Source organism: Nematolebias whitei, chromosome 20, assembly GCF_014905685.2.
Source record: "Nematolebias whitei isolate Nwh7 chromosome 20, NemWhi1, whole genome shotgun sequence".
Lineage (NCBI taxonomy): Eukaryota > Metazoa > Chordata > Actinopteri > Cyprinodontiformes > Rivulidae > Nematolebias > Nematolebias whitei.
Window position 1 is genome coordinate 2,104,618 of NC_056517.1, and position 22,223 is coordinate 2,126,840.

The 22,223-nt window shown below is 39.1% G+C and overlaps 1 protein-coding gene across 1 annotated transcript in view; it reads right to left on the reverse strand.

Moving 5' to 3' along the window:
• The window catches only part of cdh12a (cadherin 12, type 2a (N-cadherin 2)), a 145,077-nt gene that overhangs the window by 74,907 nt on the left and 47,947 nt on the right, over positions 1 to 22,223 (reverse strand). Inside the window, exons 4-5 of the mRNA XM_037694376.1 lie at positions 20,309 to 20,476; positions 18,579 to 18,766 (exon numbers count right to left, since the gene is read on the reverse strand). Of these exons, the coding sequence (XP_037550304.1) occupies positions 18,579 to 18,766; positions 20,309 to 20,476 (356 nt within the window). The remainder of the gene's footprint in view (positions 1 to 18,578; positions 18,767 to 20,308; positions 20,477 to 22,223) is intronic.

The following is a 22,223-nucleotide window of genomic DNA, read 5'->3' on the forward strand; positions in this document are numbered from 1 at the left end:
CTGAGGGACCATGTAAGAAGAAGTCACAGCTGTGATTATTTCGAAGGTTAGGAAGTTAAAATCTTCAGCAGCTGAGATGGGAGAGACTGTTCTTACTCAGAATGCTATTTAATGAAAAATCATTTTCTATAGTTAATCAAAGCTTTGGTTGTTTGCTGAAAATTCAATATATACTTGTAAACTTATCAGCAGTCAGTCACAGTAACTCCAAACCATTCACAGACGTTTTTTTATTTTTTTTATTTCGACCTTTCCAGTGTTTGCTCATGAGAAACATCTGATCCTTGTTTGCTGCTTCACTGTTCACTTCATGATCTCACAATGATCAGATTCCTCAGGAGTATAGTTCAGCTACGTATGCATCCTTTAATGGTGTCATGGTGCATCATTATGGGATTGTAAGGAAATAACCTTTTTTTTTTCCTGTTTATTTATTTTTCCAAGAAAAGTGGGCAATTCATATTTTAAACCCCAGTGCTAAAAAGGCAATCTTTTTTTTTTTGCAGTGATATAAACTTGAGTTTATGGAAGTACTTAATAATTCTCTTTTGTTTTTTGTCACTCCGATGATGCAACTGTTTGCGTTATTTATTTTTCTTAGTTTAGTGACTGTTGTCTGCTCGTCCCACTTGAGGTCAGTCATGAGATTCCTTCTGGCCATCACAGTGTGATTTGTGCAGGTCCCCAGGCAGCATGGAGAGGTTAAAGTCATCCGCTGCTGTCACTTCACTAATTCACTAAGCTTTTGTTGTAACCGTGACAGAACAGTAGACATATGAAAGGGTGAAACAATGTTGTGACTTGGAAGTGTAATGTATTGATAGGGTCTGGGTGACTAGCAATCAAACTGATGTTGCTCTGACTTAATTTGGAGTTTTCTTATTTCCTGAGTCACAAAACATTTTCTCCATAAAGTGCTAATTGTAACAAGACAGGAAAAACAAAAAGTAAGCACTTGCTTCTGTGAGGTTAATCTTGTCTAACAGCATTACACGATCACTACTAATACTGAACAGAAGGAAATGTCCCACTCTTATCTTGTAGCAGGTGAGGTGTTGCAGAAAGTGAAAATTAGAAAAGCGAGAGTAGAAGGAACAGCTTTTTAAAGATTACAACATTTTGTTACATTCAAGTTTTTAGCACTGATTTGTGTGATTTTTACACCTTTTTGTAAAAAAACAAAATCTGATATATTGTCCAAGACAAACTCTCCCCCCCACCACTCTCTGTCTCTCTCTATCTCCCTCCCTCCCTCCCCCAATCCATTCCCATAGTTTATTTTCATGTACTGTCACTTCCCAAAACTGCACATACCCATAGAGAAAAAAAAAAAGTACAATATAGTATTTTCTAATGAAGCATTCCAGTTGCAAGAATACTTGCACCATTTAGAATCTCAATACCAATGGCATTTTGAGGGAAGAGGACACTTTTTAACAACTTTTTATGTATTTTATTTTTGTGTCATTTTAGTGTTTTCAATTGGGGTTGAGACCCATTCTGTGCCAAGGTCTCCGCCTTCGGCCATTGCCTGTGAATTCATGCACCTGACTTATATGGCAGCTGTGGCTGAGTGGTTAGAGCAGTCGTCTTCCAATGCAAGAGTTGGGGGTTCGATTCCACCAGCAGCCAGATGCCAAAGTGTCCCTAGATAAGACACTGAACCCCTCATTGCCTCTGATGTGTCCCATTGATGTATGAATGTGATAAAGCTCTGATTAGTCTTTTTAGAGTGAATTGTTCAATTAGCTTTGTATAGATCTAGTAGAGGGCAGCACGGTGGCGCGACTGGTAGAGCTGCTGCCTCTCAGCGAGCAGGTCCCCGGTTCAAATCCTAGTCTGGGTGCATTTCTTGGTGAAGTTTGCATGTTCTCTCCGTGCATGTATGGGTTTTTTCCGGGTACTCCAGTTTCCTCCCACAGACCAAAAACATGCATGTTAGACCGATTGGTAACTCTAAATTGTCCCTAGGTGTGAGTGAGAGAGTGAATGGTTGTTTGTCTCGTTTGTCTCTATGTGTCCCTGTGATGGACTGGAGACCTGTCCAGGGTGTCCCCGCCCCTCGCACAGTGATTGCTGGACAAGGGCACCAGCGACCCCCGTGACCCAAAATGGAAGAAGCGGGTAATAAATAATGGATGATGGATGGATGGATGAATGGATGGATGGATGGATGGATGGATAAATAGATCTAGTAGAGTGCTGTATGAATGGGTAACTGAGGGCACAGATTATACTGTAAAGTGTTTTGAGTGTCTTGATAAGATAGAAAGTTGCTATATACGTACAGTCCATTTACCATAAAAAGTCCTGGAGAACTTGGGGAGTTCAGCGTTATGGCACAGAAGGTCTGTCAGCCACACCGGGGTCGGCGGCTGCAGTACGCATGCATGGTTTGTTTGCAGTCTGCTCTGACTGCAGCTGGGATCTCTGTGATTTTGACTGCCTGTGAACACTTTGGGAAGGAGAGGTGCTCACATCTGAGCCACTGCTCGCTCCACACAGGAACTGTCACCTTCAGTCACTCACTAAGGAGGGAACACTGCTCGCACCTAGGCTCACCCTCCATTAGAAAGCACGACTTGCTCGGCTCTCAATGGGGAAACAAAAAAAATAAAATAATACTATATATATATATATATATATATATATATATAGTTCTGGCCATCTTTATTTGCTGAAAGCAACATCAATGTGTTCCCTGTATCATAATTAGATTGTAAGTATTTCTATTCTGGTCACCCTCAAGCCTTCATGACAGCAGAACTCTGTTGAAAGTTGTTAGTTTAGCCCGTAGAAGAAGTATTTTGAACTTTATCAAACACAATTAACCAACCTGCTCCATTCATTGTCTAAAACAGACAAACCCTGGAACACCATAGCAGCCACTCTACTAAACAAGGTAACTATCTAAGAATAAATTAATAACACATTAAAAACACATTATAAATAAGGAAGCAATCAACCACTTGCTTAAAAAAACAACAAAAAAACAAACACATGTCATCAAGCTAAAGGTCATTGTCACATTTTCTATGCAAATGAAACCACTTGATGTTCAAGAAACACACGTGCAGTTCACAGTGTCTCAGCAATGATTTTCAAATCTACAGCAATTGTCTGGGGCAGTGGATTAGGAAGTGTCACCAGAGGTCTGCAGCACATACTCTTTATTCAGTCTCTGTGATTGGCAGGGGCAGTCAGTTTGTACAGTGAGAAGATAGTCATGCATTAAAATGAAATCCTTTAGGATGAGCCAGCAAATAATATGCCACACAAGCTGCCATGAAACAACACTGTTCAGTTAGGACTGAGAGGACCTCATTTCATTATGTACATCTCCCATCATCGTCCTCACCCCCCAGTGATCGTCCATGCATGCACAGGGGCATACATTTCATCTGAATGGAAACTATTTTACCTCTTACAACCCAAGGTTATCCTTTTGAACCACTCATTGTGAGCGAGTGCTATTCTCCATTAATGTGAAGTCATGGTTTTATGCAGCTGTGTCCTTGAACACGTTTTTTTCATGTTCAGCACGTTGCCCCATGTGCTCACATTTTTCTGCACGTTTCCCCGGGATCCGCTGCTGGATTTACCTATTGTCTCAGATAATCTTGTGTTTTGCAGATGGGATGTGAAAACCCCCTGACTGCCTTCGTCTTGCCCCCCTCCCCATGTATCGGCAGACTGGGGAACAGATGATCATCCTTTGAACCCATTACTCAGCCTGATCCTCTTATCATAACCAACCTTCCTTAGTCTCTAATTTGGGATCTGCCAAAAACTCTGCTCCATGCACAATGTGCCTTCCATCTCTTTTCTGCTGTGATTCTCCCCCACCCCCCTCCCCTTCTCAATATGTGTGCGAGCAAGGTAAGTCAAAAGATGGATTGTCTACACACATTTGCACACCTGTCTCTGGGGATATTCTGCCACTCTGAAATAAGACAAGTATGTGGGCAGGTCAGTATTCTGGGAACACAGGAAGCAGCTCAGAGAGACCTTGACTTTATCTAACAAGTCCTCACACCTTCCTAAGGATTGGCTTACTGTCCCTCGCTGGGTTTGTGTCCTGCTAATATCACGGTCCCACATGGCACATGTTTGGTGCATTACATTGTAGGGGATTTGGTGAATTAAATGGGTTCAGAATCCTCCCCGTCAACAATGGTGTTGTGCAGGAGCCTACCAGGAGCAGGATAGGGAATATAACACAAAGTCACATTGTTTTTAAAGGGAAGCATATCAAACATAGGCAATGAAACAATTGGAGAAAAGACGCTTTGGCACCATCTGCCAGGGGTATACATGATGTAAACAAAGAACTGCTTTCATTTACATCCAAACTAGACACGGACTGTTTCTGTTATTTAATTACTGTCAGGGAGAAGGTCAAAACACAACGATGTATTGTAATGACCACTAACACCTCACAGTTTCAGTGCATGCAAGCTTTTTGTGCATGTTTTGAGGCAGCTCTTACATTAAGCTGCAAATCAATTAATCACTCTGCTACTTTTTTTTTTTGGGGGGGGGGGGGGGATCAAAGAATCACACACCTTTGTCTGCTCCAATGTTAGGGCATGTACTAAAAATGTACCCGTTAACGAATCCCTCAGTTTGATGCATCAGGAAAACAAATGTGAATTTGCATACCCTTAAAAGAACATTTTAGACACTTACATCAGAAAAACCCCCGAAAGGCAGAAAAACAGACGGCGGCGTTTTACTTTTGTCTGTTACTTCTGCAATCAGTTGAAATAGCTACGTGTTTTATACCAGATTTAAACAACAGACAAAACAGATTCGTCAGATCCGCTTTAAAGTATTTTGTTGGGAAAGGAGGAAGATTTTAATGAGAAACTCACATTTTTGATATTTAAGAGGAGAGCTGCATGAAAAACTTGAAGTAAGATTATTTTATTAGAAAAGTTTTGAGAGGAACGTAAAAAAAAATGATTGAGACTTTAAAAAAATCTAACTTTACGATTGAATTTCATTTCATCTTGTTAAAAGAGTGTTGCTGTTGAAACAAAATTAAAAAAAGTAAAATGCTTTTTCTCAAAAGGTGCAACATTTCATTATGGTCATGTTTTGCACTTTATGACTGTGTGTACCTCTCAAAGGTTCATATACCATGTCCATATAATTTGACTGACATGACTCTCAGTCAATATCGTCCTGCATGTTTGTGGACATACCATGTTTTTCACCCTGTAAGTTGCATTTTTTTTTTTTTTTTTTTTTTTTTCATAATTTGCATGCCCTGTGACTTATATGCTGAAGCGACATATTTGTGTATTTTTTTCTTCCCATATTTATAAGATATGAAAGTTTTCATTCATTCTGACTGGAAATATTGAGCACTGCACTTTTCAGCCTCTAGATGGCACTTGAGTAGAATTGTATGCCTTTTTTATCATTAATAGGTAAAAGTGGCTATTAATGACACATTTGGCTTGCCATAGTAAGCCACCTTCCTTCGGCTCGCTTAGAGCAACCGTCATATCAGCTTCATTTCACTGTGCTGCCCCGACAAAATGCAGCTAACTTGACCATTAAAGTCCATTTATTAAGTAAAAGTTCAACTGAGAGACAACTTGGCTATAATGTCGGGCAAACACATAATTGGTTTAGGTGCTTATGTTGTTAAGTTTTGAAGAAATGCACAACGTTTTTCCTTCCTGATTTCCTCCCTGATCACCGTGTGGGGATTCCAGCCTTTTGCTTCACAGCTCTTCTCCACCAGAGGGCGCCAACAAAGACACACCTGAGATCCATTGAGGAATAACGAGCAGCAGAAGTATAAGTACCAGCTGAGGACTTCATTGTACGCTGCTGCATTGCCTGCCTTTGGTAGTAAACTCCTGGCCTGAGCATTTGCTCTTTGTGCTTAAAATTATTAATCTTGGTGCTCATGCTACAGCTCTGACCTCTGTGTTTCACCTGCATCCTGGATCTCATGATAAGTACTCTCGATCCTTCCTGGACTCATCTCAAGCTGCTCCTTGCCTTCCACCACCTGCTCACCTACACAGGATCTCCTGGAAACCTTCTTGGACATCCACTGACTGACCTCCTTCTCCTACAGTAAGAACTACTTCTCTGGACATTTTACTGCCCTTGAGATTTCTCCTGGCCTGCTTTAACTTTGCTCCTTGCTCTTCAGGGTTCCAGCCTCTCCCCGGATAGTTCCCTCACCAATATCATCATTTTCACTTTTGTAAATAAACACCTTTTAACTTTCCCTGGTCTTGAAATCTGTTTGCTTTCGTTCAGTATTTATCTGGGTGTTAGAAATCTTACACAAAGACAGCGTATACATTTAAAATACAGCTGATTTGACCGTTCAAGTCCCTTTTTTATTATGTAAAAGTTAAACTGAGACACGCTTTACTATAAAGTCAACCAAGCAAATCATTGTTTTTAGGTGTTTATCTTGTTAAATTTCAAAGAAATGTGCAGCGACTCGTCCCTCTGCGCATTCCTACTTCTGTGCATCGGCTTTTGAAATGCAGCTAATTTGACCGTCAAAGTGCATTTTTATTAAACAAAAGTTAGACAGACACACGTTTGCTAAACATTTGAGCAAACAAAATTGTTAAGTGTTAATCTTGTTAAATTCTTGTTAAAGTCCTCCCGTGCACGCTCCCATGACCACCATTTGGCAGCCAATCTATTTTTGGCACAACACCGGCCCACATTTATGGGTTGTCGGCGGTGATGCGTAATGGATAAAACGTATATGGCGAAGCAACGTATTCGTTTTTTTTTTTTCATTTTATTAGACATATTTTGACTGATGCAACTTATCGGGCAGTGTGACGTGTACAGCAATAGCTTATTGTCGCAAAGAAGAAGTTTCACTTGTAAGTCCCAAAAAAAATCTAATTCCTTTTTGTCTTTATTGACCGTTCTTTCCGTTCTCTTTTATTTGGTTTACAGTTTGTGCCATAACTATGCAGCTGAAACTTATGCTCTCACAAACTGAATTTAAATTACTGTTTTGAAACTGAGTTTCACTAAATTGAAACTGAATTTAATTATTTGAAACTGAATTATTTTGCTTTGAATATTCAGCTTTATAATTCAGTTTAAATTTCAAGATTCAGTTTGTCACACATCAGGGTCCTTCCAGAGAAATCAAACGCAGATTGACTTTTCCTGACACAGAAACTTTAAGGAAATAGATATGTGGTTCAGTTTCAAGGAGGCAGTAAAACACACAAAAGAAAAATAGAACAACATCAGTTTCAACATAAAATCTGTTGTCAAAAATCGAATGGTGCAGCGGGAGCGCGCACGAGAGGACTCGCTGATTCAGTTCTTTAAAATGTAACAAGATTAACACCTAATAACAATTGTTTGCTCAAGATTATAGATAGTTTGTCTCTGTTTACCTTTTCCTTAATAAATGAACTTTAATGGTCAAAAAAAGCTTCATTTCACCTGCCTGCCAAAGATCAATCTCCGTCAGCCAATAATCGATTATTGCTCGTAAGTTAACAACATTTAACAAGTCCTGATGCATGCTCAATAATCCAGGTAGAAAAATCCAAAAAAGAGGACCAGATTGAACTTTTTTGGAAAATGTAACAAGGTGAACATCTAAAAATGATTTGTTTGCTTGACTTTATGGCAAAGGTGCGTCTCCGTTTACTTTTTCCTTAATAAATGCACTTTAATTGTAAAAAAAATAAGATTCATTTTACCTGCTTGGTAAATTATGTTAAGTTACGAGCCATCATAATTTTATGGCAGCACATAATTGATCTTTGGCAGACAATACTTTTTTGATCATTGAAGTGCATTCATTAAGGAAAAGGTAAATGGTGACACGCCTTTGCTAAAATCTTGATCAAACAATTGTTTTTCAGTTTCGTAGAACTGAAGCAGTGAGTCCTCTCGTGCACGCCCAAAGTGCCAATCAATCTGTGACAGACCGTCACAAAAGGAAGTTATTTTTCTTTGTGGTCAACCGCCTCCAGATGGACCCCATTTGTGTGACACACAAAACTGAATTTTGAAACTGAATTATTTTGACTATGCTAATTACTGAATAACTGAACTCACCCTGTCTCCAGGGAGAGTCCAGCTACCCTGTGGAGAAAACTCCTTTCAACCGCCTGTATCCACAGTCTCATTCTTTCGGTCACTATCCAGAGCTCGTGACCAGAGGTGAGGGGAAGAACCTAGACCGACCAGTAAACAGAGAGCTTTGCCTTTCAGTTCAGCTCTCTCTTCACCACAATGGACCGGTACAGACTCCGCAATACTGCAGACGCTGCACCGATCCATCTGTCAGTCTCACGCTCCATTCTTCTCTCACTCGTGAACAAAACCCTGAGATACTTGAACTCCTCCACTTGAGGCAGAACCTCACCGTCGACCTGAAGAACAATCCATCTTTTTTTAAAACTGAACTTTCAAAGCAAATTAATTCAGTTTCAAACCATTAAATTCAGTTTCAGTTTAGTGAGATTCAGTTTCAATTCAGCGTTTCAGATTCAGTTGCATAAGTTTCAGCCCATACAGTCCAATATTTGCACAGCCTATGTTTGTAGCCAACACGTAAGCTTGCCCCCACGTTTACCGCTTCGGGTGCTTTTTAATGGCAGTTTTGCAGCACCACACATGGACCTGGCACAGGTATTAAGTTGTATTCTAAGTTTGTGTGGATTAAAAACATTTCAATTATGTCCAGTGTTCACAAAAATATGTTTTCAGAAACAACAAGTAAAAATTTACATAAAAACCTACAGTATATCGATGTGCCCAAAAGGCAAAACATTAACTTGTATCCAAGTATAAATATCATTTTGAGCAGATAAGAAAGGATTAATTGCACAAAAAGCATCAAACCATCACATTCACACACAGAAGCGTTTCTTACAAAAGTCTGCTGCTGACATTTACATTTCTCTCCTTTTCCAAATCACAGAAAGTGTTTGGAGCTTTTGCATAATGCAAACGTGGCATTCCTTTGCTGTTCTTCTTTTGCTTGTATCTCAACACCACTGACAACAAATGGCATTTAAAGTCACCACAGGGGTCCGCTGCAACCTGCCAAAGGGAAATGCAGAACAGAGCAGGAAGGTATCAGCGCACAGCGTCTTGTGAGAGCGAGTCAGACTGTGAGCAACCCCACAGAAGGTTAAGATCTCGTATTAGGGCACGTTCCTTCTGTATTAGAGGGTCTGCAACGTTTTATTTCTGCACTTCTGAGAAGTTGTATGTATCAGTAGCACTGCTTTAACACATTCATGCTATCTTCTTTACTACTGTATGACTCATTCATGCACACAAAGCCAAATATTTTCCAGTTGTTGTCCTGCTGTTGAATTAAACCTGGCAAACGTGTGACAACATGAGATTATATGTTATTCAACTGAGAACCCAGCTGTAAGTGACAGGTAACAGTTTGTAAACTGTTCCATTGAAATGACTGCACAACGTTACACTGCTCTGCCTGTGCTATTTGAAACCCTTGAACAAAAGCTGAGAGTCTAGATTCCTCACAAATGAGGATTTTAATTATGATTATGATTATCATGGCCAAATGAAAGCGGGGAATCAGTCATCGGGTCATTTCATTATTTATAATTCTACTAATGCCCTTTTTGTTGATGCTTGCCAGGAATTGTGAGAGTAGGTGTACCTTTTTAAGAGTTGGCCCCTGAAACCTTAATGAGACTATACTGAGTCTCTTTTATTCTCCAACCACGCAGCACTCATAAACGCACATTACCCACACACTGTCATCAAGCTGAATGCTTTCAGTGTCTAAAGTGTACTAATATTATGCCTGTGCTTTCTACAGCTATGCCCGTGGTAAAAGAGGACATTAATTCTATTAGTGTGTTTGGACATGATGGATCTTGGAGTTTTTAACTGTGCATACCCTGAGGAGAAGGTCACAACAGAGCGGGGCGGTGTACACAAATGAAAAGACACTTTTAATGGGGAAACTTTCATGAGAAGAAACTTCTGATCGCATTATGAAAACTTACATAAAGACTGATGAATGAGTTCTCTCACTGGTTTTGACACGAATCAGTTGTAAAGTTCTGGCTCAGTTACTTTGAGTTTTATGTTTATAAATGGAGTTGTTTGGAACATTTTTTAATCTGAATAGAAACATTTGTAGCAACCAACTGGATGTAACTGGTAGTTACTGACAGCTCTTCAGGTGTTTCCCATATGTACGTTTAAGGCCCCAGTCATGAAAATAAACTGGAATGAGCTCTGAAGTGGGCGGCACGGTAGAGCAGCTGGTAGAGCTGCTGCCTCTCAGCGAGCAGGTTGCCTCAGTTCAAACCCCAGTCCAGGGGCCTTTCTGGGTGGCGTTTGCATGTTCTCTCTGTGCTGCGTGTGTTTTCTCCAGGTACTCCAGTTTCCTCCCACAGACTAAAAACATGCATGTTAGACTGATTGGTAACTCTAAAATTGTCTCTAGGTGTGAGAGAAAGAGAGAATGGTTGTTTGTCTCTATGTGTCCCTGTGATGGACTGGAGACCTGTCCAGGTGTCCCCGTGATGGACTGGAGACCTGTCCAGGTGTCCCTGTGATGGACTGGAGACCTGTCCAGGTGTCCCTGTGATGAACTGGAGACCTGTCCAGGTGTCCCTGTGATGGACTGGAGACCTGTCCAGGTGTCCCCGTGATGGACTGGAGACCTGTCCAGGTGTCCCCGTGATGGACTAGAGACCTGTCCTGGTGTCCCTGTGATGGACTGGAGACCTGTGCTGGACATGGGCACCAGTGACCCCCGCGACCCAAAACAAAAGTTGATAAAAATAATGGATGGATGTTTTCTCATGATTACTGTGGTATTTTTTGGTAGTTTGTCACATTTATTTATTTTTTGCTTATTTCTCCTTTTTTAATATTTTGTTTCTGCACAAGGAAATGGTAACGTGAACATTGTAAATTTTAACTACATTTATAAACAAACAACCAAATAAACAGAAATAAACACAACAATAGAATTATTGTCAGTGTCTTTGCCATGTTGTTTTCTGATTTCCCTGATATAAATGAGTTACACTTTACAATATAACTTTTTAAAATACATTTAATACATGTATTTATTGGTTGTTCAAATGTACAGAAATACTAATCAATTTCTTGTCATCTTTTTATTACATTAGTACTTACATCACTGGATGAGCCATTTAATAGTTTCACTTTTAGTCTGACGCTGCAGTCTGTGTTTCTCACCTTTGGCTGTTGGGAGTCCCTATTGAAAATGGGATGATTGATCTTAAAGGATTATTCTAGTGATTTTTTTTTTTTTCAATTAAACTGCACTCTTTTGTGCCACTTGTCATTTTGTGGAGTGATGCCATAAGTCTAAAAATGCTTTATGTGGCCAAAGTACTTGATATTAAATGAGATACTTTGGGAAGACCTTTTGCTGTGGGTCACGGTGCAGTGGATGTATTAATCCATAAGAACATATGGCAAAGTAAATGAGCCCTGACATGCTAAGTGAATGCTTTAGATAGCACAGGCGCTCAGGAAGCCTTATGTCATCGCGCTGAGCTTTAAAACAGACAGCAAGGATTTAAACTGAGAGCAACATCTCATGAAGGATGGATGTCAGGTTCTGCCCTCACATCTGCCTCTTGATGGAGATAAGCACAATATGATACAACCCCACAGTGAATGTCAATGTTTATTTAAAGGTTTATTTATTTTAGAACAGAATCGTTTCCTCGACATAAATGATTATTATTACTGAAGCACCACTGCAAACTTCAGAAGTGTCTAAAAAAGTTGGTTGCACCCCTAAAATAGCACTTGGAAGACACTAGGTGTAAATATAACCAACCAAGTGGAAGAACAGCAAGAAGTGAGAGTGCTGGGGGAACTGCAACACCCCCATCTCTTTATTCTCTCTCTCCTCCAAGGAGCTGAGGACTGCTGTTTATTTTTAAGCATGCATGGTTGAGAGATGTTTATATATCTGCTGGCATCCCACCTCTCTCGTTCACTGTCAGGTGTGATAACTTTGTCTATTTTTAAAGTCTCACGAGCGGCGCAAGCTAAAGCTCCATACAGTGTGCTTGTGTTTCGTTGTAGCATAGAGTTGTAGACAGGATTCAGACAGGAGCTCAATCATGGAAGAAATGCCAAAGTTCAAATGAGGCACTGAGCTAACAGCAGCACTTCAGAAGTGTAGCAGTTTACTAAATGAGGCTCTGTGTTGCTCCTTCCAAAAAAGTTCTCCAAAATTATTCAAAACATCTACAATGTTCCTGGCCCTGAATGTAGTTTGAGTTTATGTGCACATATTTATGTTTGTCATTTGAAACCATCTAAACTCCTGCACCTAACACACCTGTTACCACATTTTTTTCATCAAGATATTAACTCGGAATAAAGGTCAGAACTGTAGCTACTCTTGTATATAAGATGCTAACAACAAAAAACGGTTAAATCGTGTCATCTGGACCAGTTTCTTTAAGTGAGAAACGTTTTCTCCCCCATCCAGAAAACTTCCTCAGTCTACGGTCTACCGTCTAGATCTGTCCCATACTGCTGTGTTTCAAGCCAACTTCCTGTTGGAATCTCAAAAGTAGGCTTTCAACATGTGCAAAACACACCCATCCAAAACAATCAGTCATCATGTACCACAATCAAGTGTTTCAGGACAGATGGCCGACGTGCCTTGCAGGTTTGAAACACAGCAATGAAGACTAGCTTTGAGACAGATCTGGCTGGCAGGCTACTGTAGTGTTCTAAAGGGCTAGGTTAGCTTCAGAGCTTCACTACAGTCATATTTAAATAACAAGTGCTCTCTTTTTCGAGCTAATTACAGCCATGTAACGGAAGTAACTGTGCGTAGATGGTTTAATCAGTGACATGAGACGTTAATTTTCTTTGACCCATCATAATAAATGTGGTCATTTATTAAACAGAATCAAAATTTAACATCAAAACATTGTACACTTGATTAGACTGGTCTGGTTCTGATTAATAAAACTTGGCATGTTTTACTTAATAAAAACAACAGACATTTCTGAAGGCATCTGGATTAATTACTGGCAAGATAGAAGTTTAAAGATGGGAAATATGGAGGAGTTTAAAGAGAGATGTTGCAGGAAGATGTATGTCTGTAGACCAGAACAACACGCTCCTTTCAAACGCTGCGCCCACGGTACACTTCGCGTGAAGCTCGTGACGACTCTTTACCTTGGCAGAGGATGGGTCCGCTACGGTCAAGAGGTCCCTGGCACGCTACCTTTCAGCGTCTCCTCAGGGCGGCTGCGACTCGGCAAAAGTCGTGAGATACTCCGTTCTACAGAACAAGCTTCCTCAGAAGTTGTAGGGCGTTCGCCTGCTGTAGTCACAGCGAGGCGTCGTGATCACAGCAGAGATGGATGACTCCATCAGACGGGAAAACTGAGTCTGAAGTTCCACTCAGCAGTGGAAAAACTCCAGAACTCCAGAGCAGCTAGAGCTGAAGAACAGAACTTCACTCCAGGACTACTCCACAAGACCCCAGAAGACTCTAGAAAACATTACTCCAGAAGACTCATAGTTCCAGGAAGTGTCGACTTTTAAAGAGTTCTGCTTCCGGTCACTTTAGTGCGCCCTGATTGGTTGAAGCAACCAACAGGGGTGTGGTTCTAGTGATGTCAAAGGGTTTTTACAAGTCAAGAAAACAGCAAGAATGTTTTAGGAACAGACAGAGAATTTTTTTGGTGAAGTGACTAACACTGCAGGTGCCAGTTTTCTTATTTACTGTCTGAGAGTTTTAAAAACACGACAGCCCGTTCTAACAACTTGTTTTTGACTGTCTCTGACTTTTGACCGACATCACTCCTTCTCATTTCAGAGAGAAGATCAAAAAATGCATAATTACCTTGTAAATAGACATTTAACTTGATTTCTAATTTGAATGAGGATTAAAAAATCATTAATACTGTTTCACAGTTGATTTAAAATGAGTGGTTCACTTCAACATTTAGAAATGGTATGAACTAATTACACTTTTGATTATCAAGATATTGTAAAATAGTGATGATAATAAAAAGAAGAGTGTTCTTTCAATTGATTAATTCTGGATACAATTAGAAAGTCTCTGGATGAGCTAATTTGTATTTCTGGATTCAAATCAATGAAATAACAGTTCCTGTCCCATGAAGGTCTTCAGAGGCAGGTTTTGATCGGAGGCCTAGTCCACTACACTACAGACTGACAAAGTCCTCTGGATGGTGGACGAAACATTTCTCTATTAAATAAACTTGTCCAGATGACATGATTTAAACTTTTTTTTTTGTTGTTATCTACCTGGATGATTGAGAGTAAAAACATTTTTATATATATAAATAAATTTATACAATGTTTTTGGTTATATATAATGTTTTTTTGTCTGAATAAAACCTCAGTGAATCCTATTTCACAGGCTTTTTCCCATCATCATTATGTATTGTACTGAATTGAATTACAAGTGAAATGTATGAGAAAGAAACATATTTAATTTATTGTTATTCAATTAGTTTTTTTTTTTTTTCTTTTCTGAAAGTGTTCTGTGATTATTTTACTGTGATATGGGACAATATAACTAAAATAAACCAAATCAAACTAAATTAGTCATTATGTAATTACCAATTTACAGTATTATTGCATCACAACATGGCATCATATCATTGTACAGTAAATGTAATATTCCACTGGGCTGCAACTAGTTGGCAAACGGCATCTGCAAAAGAGTCTCCTTAATGTCTGCAGGATTCACTGTGACATTTGTGGGAGATCTCAATTCCTTCACGTGAACCTGAAGAGCATTCAATCCTCTGCATGAGTTACATTTACAAACAAGTTGAAGCAACACATTTTATCTCAGAATTGTTACAGTTATTACGGGTGTCTTGAACCTGTCTCAGTCTGTTTCAAAACTATTGGAATGTTGTCGTGGTCGTCTCCAGCCTGTCCTGATAACGAATGAGTTTTATTTCACTCCTGAATATGAGCTTTCCTCAGACAGAAAATATTTCCACGTCTAAAAACTCACAATCATCCATTATTTTTTACCAGTGGTGTTGTCTACATTGTTGTACTGGGTATACTGTGCTTAGAAACCAAAGTACACCAGTTAGTACAATGTAATCATCAATTTATTTTGACATTTAAGCACATTGAACATTTCAAAATGTCTCTGATGCTTATATATGAATAAAGGTACAACAAGGGGCGGCTGTAGCTGAGCGGTTAGAGCAGTCATTCTCCAATGCAAGAGTTGGGGGTTCAAATCCACCAGCAATCACATGTCAAGGTGTCTTTGGGCAAGACACTGAACCCCTTGATGGCTCTGATGTGTGTCCCATCAGTGTATGAATGTGATAAAGCTCTGATTAGTCTCTTTAGAATGATTTGTTCAATTAGCTTTGTAGAGATCTAGTATAGAGCTGTATGGATGGGTACATGAGGCACAGATTGTTGTAAAGAGCTTTGAGTATCTTGATCAGATAGAAATGTGCTATATAACTACAGTCCATTTACAACAGTTGGCTTTGTTTTAAAAACCTGTTATAGATTGTACACAACTATCAAAGCAAAACATGTTCAAGTATTAAGTAGTAAGTACTGAAGTAGTAATTATACAAAAAACAAGTTGAACCAACTCAATGTGTTTATAAAATGTTCCAAATGTGTTGACAATGGCACATGTCCAATAATATGGCATGTATCATTGGGCACTTTTAAGTGGGCATACTGAAATTCCCAAGCGTTTCTAGTAGGTATACTCTGTATACCTGTGTCTCACATAGACTACACCATTGTCTATTACACACTCCTTTCTTTTCGGGCCACTGCTGCCCATATCCAACAGTCAGCACCCGCTTGAAATGTTATCACCCATTAAATGTCCGTTATTAGTTGTTATCATCCCATAGGTTGCATTCAGACTGCCCCTCCTGTACCTCCTATTAGATTTAAAGGTATGTTGTTAGTGCTGATAATAGGGTCACGTGGTTAGGTTAAGAGTAAAGGGTCTGGGGGTTAGGTTTATTGTCTGGGTTAGGTTAAGGCTCAAGGGCAAGGGGGTTTGGCTTAGGGTCAGTGCTCTGGGTCAGGTGTAAGGTTAGGTTTAGGAACTGGGTTAAATAAAGCTAACCAAAAAAAAAAAAGCTTCCAGTTTTCCATGCATGTTATCAGCGATAACAACAAAAATTTAAAACTACTAGTAGGTAGGAGGGACATTCTGACCCCAATCTATGGGGATGATAAACATCTAATAACACTCATTTATTGGGCTAATAATAGCCAAAGCCACAGACAGTTACTGTGCGAGAGGCGGGGGACACCCTGGACAGGTCTCCAGTCCATCACAAGGACACATTGAGACAAATGAGACAAACAACCATTCACTCTCTCACTCACACATAGGGGCAATTTAGAGTTACAATCAGTCTAACATGCATGTTTTTGGTCTGTGGGAGGAAACAATCAAGATCTCCGGAGTTCCCATAGAAACCCACACATGCACGGAGAGAACATACAAACTCCACCCAGAAAGATCCCCCCTACCAGGATATGATCCGGCGACCTACTCAATGGGAGACAACAGCACCACCACACAATAATTAATATTGCTGTTAAAAACGGGTCAAAATCTGATAATTATTAAAAATGATTCCATAATAGTATATCATAAATGTGGGGGTAGCTGCCAAAATGGGTGCAAAGCTCACCCAGGTAAAGAGCAAAATAATAATACATGGCTAAGAATGCAGTTTTGCAAGTCATACACGTGAAAGTAGGCTGTGATGAAAAATAAAATAAAATAAATAAGGTCTCCTAGCAGACCACATGGCTCATTGTATGTTTGGTTAGAAACTCAGTACTCAGTGAAACTACAACAAAATATCTGCCTAATTTCTCACAGTCTTCCAGTAGTTTTGGGTTATCTCCAACAGGGATGCACCGATCCACTTTTTTAAACTTCCAATCTGATCCCGATACCTGGATCTGAGTATCGGCCGATACCGATCCAGTTCCGATGTCATGATCATCATTGATTTTATATGAGGTTGTAATAATCTCCTCTCAAGTACATTTTGTACAAATAATACATGCATGTCCAAAAAGGCAACTTGAGGTAAGTTTTATTAATGTTGGATAAGTTTTAAAGTTAGAATTAAATTCTGCTAAAACAAAACATGTTTCTTTTTTATTCCTTGCTTTAAAGTGGATATTAAAGTGATTAATTTAAGTGATTGTTTAAAGTTGTTTTATATTTTATAAGGGGCAGATATAAGAATGTGTTTATTCTTTCTGCACTCTTTTCATTCAATGTTTTCTTTTTGATGATTTTTTTAAAAATTTTGTTTCTTTTAAATGAATGAATAAATGGATTAAAATAAAAATAAATAAGGTAAATGGCTTCAAACATCTTCTAAGTTCATGACATAAACCAACAGATATGTTCCTGTTTTTAGTATTTTACATCACTTTATAATGTAGCTGTTTTTTTTTTAATATATATATAATTTTCAAATCATATTTTTTTTTATTTTTTTTTTTATGATTGTCTACATTGTGCTGATAAATATCTCCTGGAGGGTAAACTATATCTTGACTGCAAGTATCAAGCTGTGAAATCCTTCATTTTCTACAACTGATAGTGGTTGGTCATTAATTATGATGAAGTTTATCAACTTCTCTGTAAACATTAGAGCTCCGTGGTTTCAGCGATGTCTTCTTCTTGTTCAATCCAAAGCAGGCAGCCTGATTTGGGGCAGCCCCGCTCAGTCTGTCCCTCCTCAGAGATGAACAGACTGAGCGGGGCAGATTGGACACGGCTGGCTGAGGTCGAGTTGGCCGCCCCGGGTTGAGCAAAGAGCAGCGCCCCGCTGAAGCCACGGAGCTCGAATGTCCATTGTAAAACTAACTTTAACGTGGTTTAGTGTGGCGCTGTGGCTCTGCAGACATTGCACGTTGCTGTCTTGTTTTGTGGTGTTTAGTGTAAAATACTTCCACACAGCGACATGTTTAGATGAAAAGTTTGTTAGCTGTTAGCCACAGTGCTGCTAACTCAGTCCTCACGTTGTAGCTGCTGCAAACTATGAACTGGATTTCCTGAATGTGAGGCGGGTCTTATTACTCTGGGTTCATGAGACACGCCGCCGTTCAGGAAATCCATTCCATAGTTTGAAGCCAACATGTATCATGGATCGGAAATATCTGCAGGTTGGATCGGAAAAATCCAATACGTAAAATATGTTGGTATCGGAGGCCGATACTGATTCTGGATCGGATCGGCCCCATCCCTAATCTCCAACTGACTCATCTCATAGTCTCACACACAGTCCAGTAAGATACTACCTAAAGAAATACTACCCAACATTTTTAGCAGCCACTATTTTACACAATAGTGGCTAAATACTTTTTACAATCAATACAATATATATTTTTTTCTTTTTTGTCTTTCCTTAGATAGAGAATTACTAATCTGCCTTTATGTATGTGACTGTTCCTGTAAAGTGCCCTGGGACAACTTTGTTGTGATTTGGCGCTATATATTAAACTGAATTGAATTGAATTGAAAAAAGTTTGCAAACCCTTTTGAGAATGATGATTCCCTCTTGGTTGTGCTCATTAGTGGTAATGTCAAACATGGCGCCTCCGTCGCCTGGCACAATCGTGTACTCTACTTCAGCATTCCTCCCGATGTCCAAGTCATGGGCTTTTATCCTGCCGACAGCAGAGCCCACTGCAGAGGATTCAGGAACTCGTAGGTGAAAGAAACCTTTCAAACAAATTGAGAAGAGAGTTTGGTTAATATTTTACCATTACTCGATTTTAAATAGAAACACATAATAATTGCCTTTTTAGATATTTATTCAGTTGCCAAATTAAGTTTTACAGTATTCATCCATGGGTAAAGCAGGTGATATTCTGAAAGTGTAGGCGTTGTACATTAAGATCGCTCAGTTTCTTCACTGGTTGGTTCAACAAGTTAGACAACCAAATTGACAATATTAAGAGCTGAAACATTACCAGCACCATCCAGGACTCACAACAGGAGCCAGCAAACAACAAACTATCATTTACACCTGGAGCGGAAGGAAATCAAATCTCTGTGCTTCACTTCAAATTCTAAAATCAAGTTCAAGATTCATTTCTACTTGTGCCAGAAAAAAAAATGATAAAGTCACAGTTGGGTTTAAGAGCCAGAGCCTACATCTGGTGACACCATAAAGTGGATGTGAGTAAACTGGTGTGATACACGAACTAGTGAAGAAACAGCTTCATGGACGTATAACATTGAAATATCAGGTCTCTCTTGTAAATGAGTCCTGGAGGCTCAATGGGATTTACCTGTCTAAATAAAGGTTGAATTAATATGTTTTCCTTTTTTTAATTAATGGAAGATCAAAGACTCAGTCTTTCATGTATGAGGAGATATGCATCAAGAAAGTAAACTGAAGCACCACTTTTTTTTTTTTTTTTTGCTTTAAAACAAAACAATGTACACATTTTGAAAAGCAAGCCCTTTACAGAGGGTGAGGAGAGGAGAATAAAGACAGGAAGCGACAGGGCAGAAGAGTCACCATACTTGGCCAAACCTCTGTGCTGTGACAGCATTATGGAAATATCATCGTCTCCTCTGCGCCAGAGGAGCTCGACCATCAGACTGATTGTATTTACATTCAGAGGAGACCTCGGTGACTTCACAAAATATACAAAGAAGCTGCATGAGTACAGAAGAGTATTTTTGATGTCCAATCTTTGCACCTGCTAGTTTAACCTACAATATACATTGTGCATAGTTCACATATTCTTAGAATACATAAATAAGTTTCCAAGAATCAATAGATTTCCAGCTCCATGAGTTATTTTTTAACATAAATACATTTTTTTTTTTTCCAGTTAGGCTTTTTACATAACTTGGTAACTGCTACAATTGAACTAATCTGGTTTAGCAGCTTATAGGACCAAAATATGCTGTTTAGATACACAGAGTCCCTGATGCTACACCAATATGTTCAAATCTGATCTAAATATAGCCAGGAGGCACACGAGCAACAGAACACCCACCCTGGTTTATTTGCCAGGAGTTGTAGCTGTAGATGCAATCACACTAAATAAACAGGCCATTGCTTGTGACAGTGCATAATGACAAATAATGAAAAGCAATTACAGAAACAAGTGATGATGAACACCCCCTGCCTTTTTGTAATTGAGCACTGTTTATTTCATTATTAAAGCATGTGTGAACCTATCATTATAGGGAGATAAACTTTGTGTATTAAATGATCATATTGAGAACTGTTAAGTGTTAACTCACTTTTGGAAAACCTTGGTGAGTTGTCGTTGACGTCGCTGAGGGTGATGTTGACGATGGTGGTCCCAGCCAGTCCTCCCAGCTGCCCACCCATGTCCTTGGCCTGGATTAATACCTGGTACTGTTCCTTCACCTCTCTGTCCATATTGGACAACGCCGTTTTTATAACTCCTGGTGTACAGCAGGATTGATAGGCAACAGGTAAAAGAGAAGTGAGAAACAGAGGGAAAAGGGAAAGAGATAGGGAAAGGAATAGAGACATAAAAAAGGAAAAGAATGGTAAAAGTTTTCCAGAAATATGCGATGCACGGTTTACTTCAAAATGCACAGCGAATGTTCACCTTCTACACTCCTGCAGAAGTCCATCTGACTAGGACTGAAATAGAGGTCATCCCACAAACTGGAAGCACTTGACATTCAACAGGGAGCACTGGTGAAGCCATATAATGATTCACTTGAGGATCAGAGACCCTGAGATCAGACAGCATTTGTAGCGCAGATTAATAGCTAGGTCAGTGGGAGGTGGGCAGGTTAAAGACAAGCATGCAGCACAGGCTTGTCCGAACCTTCTCCATCTATTATCCCATTAATTACAATGCAAACATTTGATTTTATCCAGAAATCACTACGCAAAACCAAAATAATACAGCGATTCTTCTGTCATAGAGAGGAATGCCTCTCTGCAGCCTGTATGCTAATTAGCATCTTGTTGTTGCCCCCACCCCCACCCCCATCTCTTGTTCACCTTTTACCTCCTGTTGTTCACTCTTCTTTTTTGTGCCCGTTTGGAGATAGCAGCAGACCCAGCAGGGCAAACATTTGCTTTAACTGTTCTTCTCCTGCATCAGTTTGAAATACAATCACAGCAGGTGCTCTGCAAAGCTCTGGGATGAGCAGCATGATCAGCAGCAGATTTCACCGTATCTGGCTGTGTGAAATGTATGAAGCTATTTTCATATGCATTGGTTTGCCCCAGATTGTAAGCAACAGCAGCACATTACCAGCAAACACTGGCAGTATGAAGTTATTTCAGATTTAGAGCAGTCATCACTCTTACCTCCAAGGTTTTTTTGTTTGTTTGTTTGTTTTGTAACCTGCTTTTGACACCATCCTGCTGTAGGTGCAGACCTATGCATGATTCAAATACCACGGAAGTTGTGTAATTACACAACTAGCCAGCATCAAATATTCAGTACATGATTATTTTTATGTCATAAACTCTACTGGCATTCTATACTTCAGTTGCATTTAAAATAAACATGTTTTGAAATTGCATAAAGTTCTCTACAACAAATGCTGAATATTTTACAATAAGTTACTGAATATTTTACAATAAGTTACTATGCACATTGATTTATTAGTTTGTATTTTTTTACAGGAATCATTCATTTATTTTATTTATGTCTTGTTAGAAAATAATTCCAATACTGACATGTATTGACATGAGACATGTTATGCATTTTTTATGTATTTTTATTCTTTTGATAAACTGTAATGTGCAATATGTGGGCAGTGATTAATGTGGCCTTTTACACTAATATTCAAAGAAAATAAGCTCAAGTTGTTTTTACATGTTCCCCTTTGTGAATCCTCAATAAATCATGTGAATTGATAAGAAAGACTAATGTTTGTAATGCCCAACACATTTATAGCACAATAGATGTGATGATCAATGATGATCAATGATGATCAATGATGATCAATGATGATCAATGATGATCAATAATGCATTGTCCTAATACGTTATTTTCTAAAGAACATATCCAGGTTGTAGGCATCACATTTACATTGTCTGACATCTTTATATAACAACATAAAGTTAAATTCTTAAGAACCATTTTTTGAAGAAATGACCTTTCCTCCTACCAAATCACTTCTTGTGGTCATGATCTTAAATAGATCAATGAATAGAGCATTT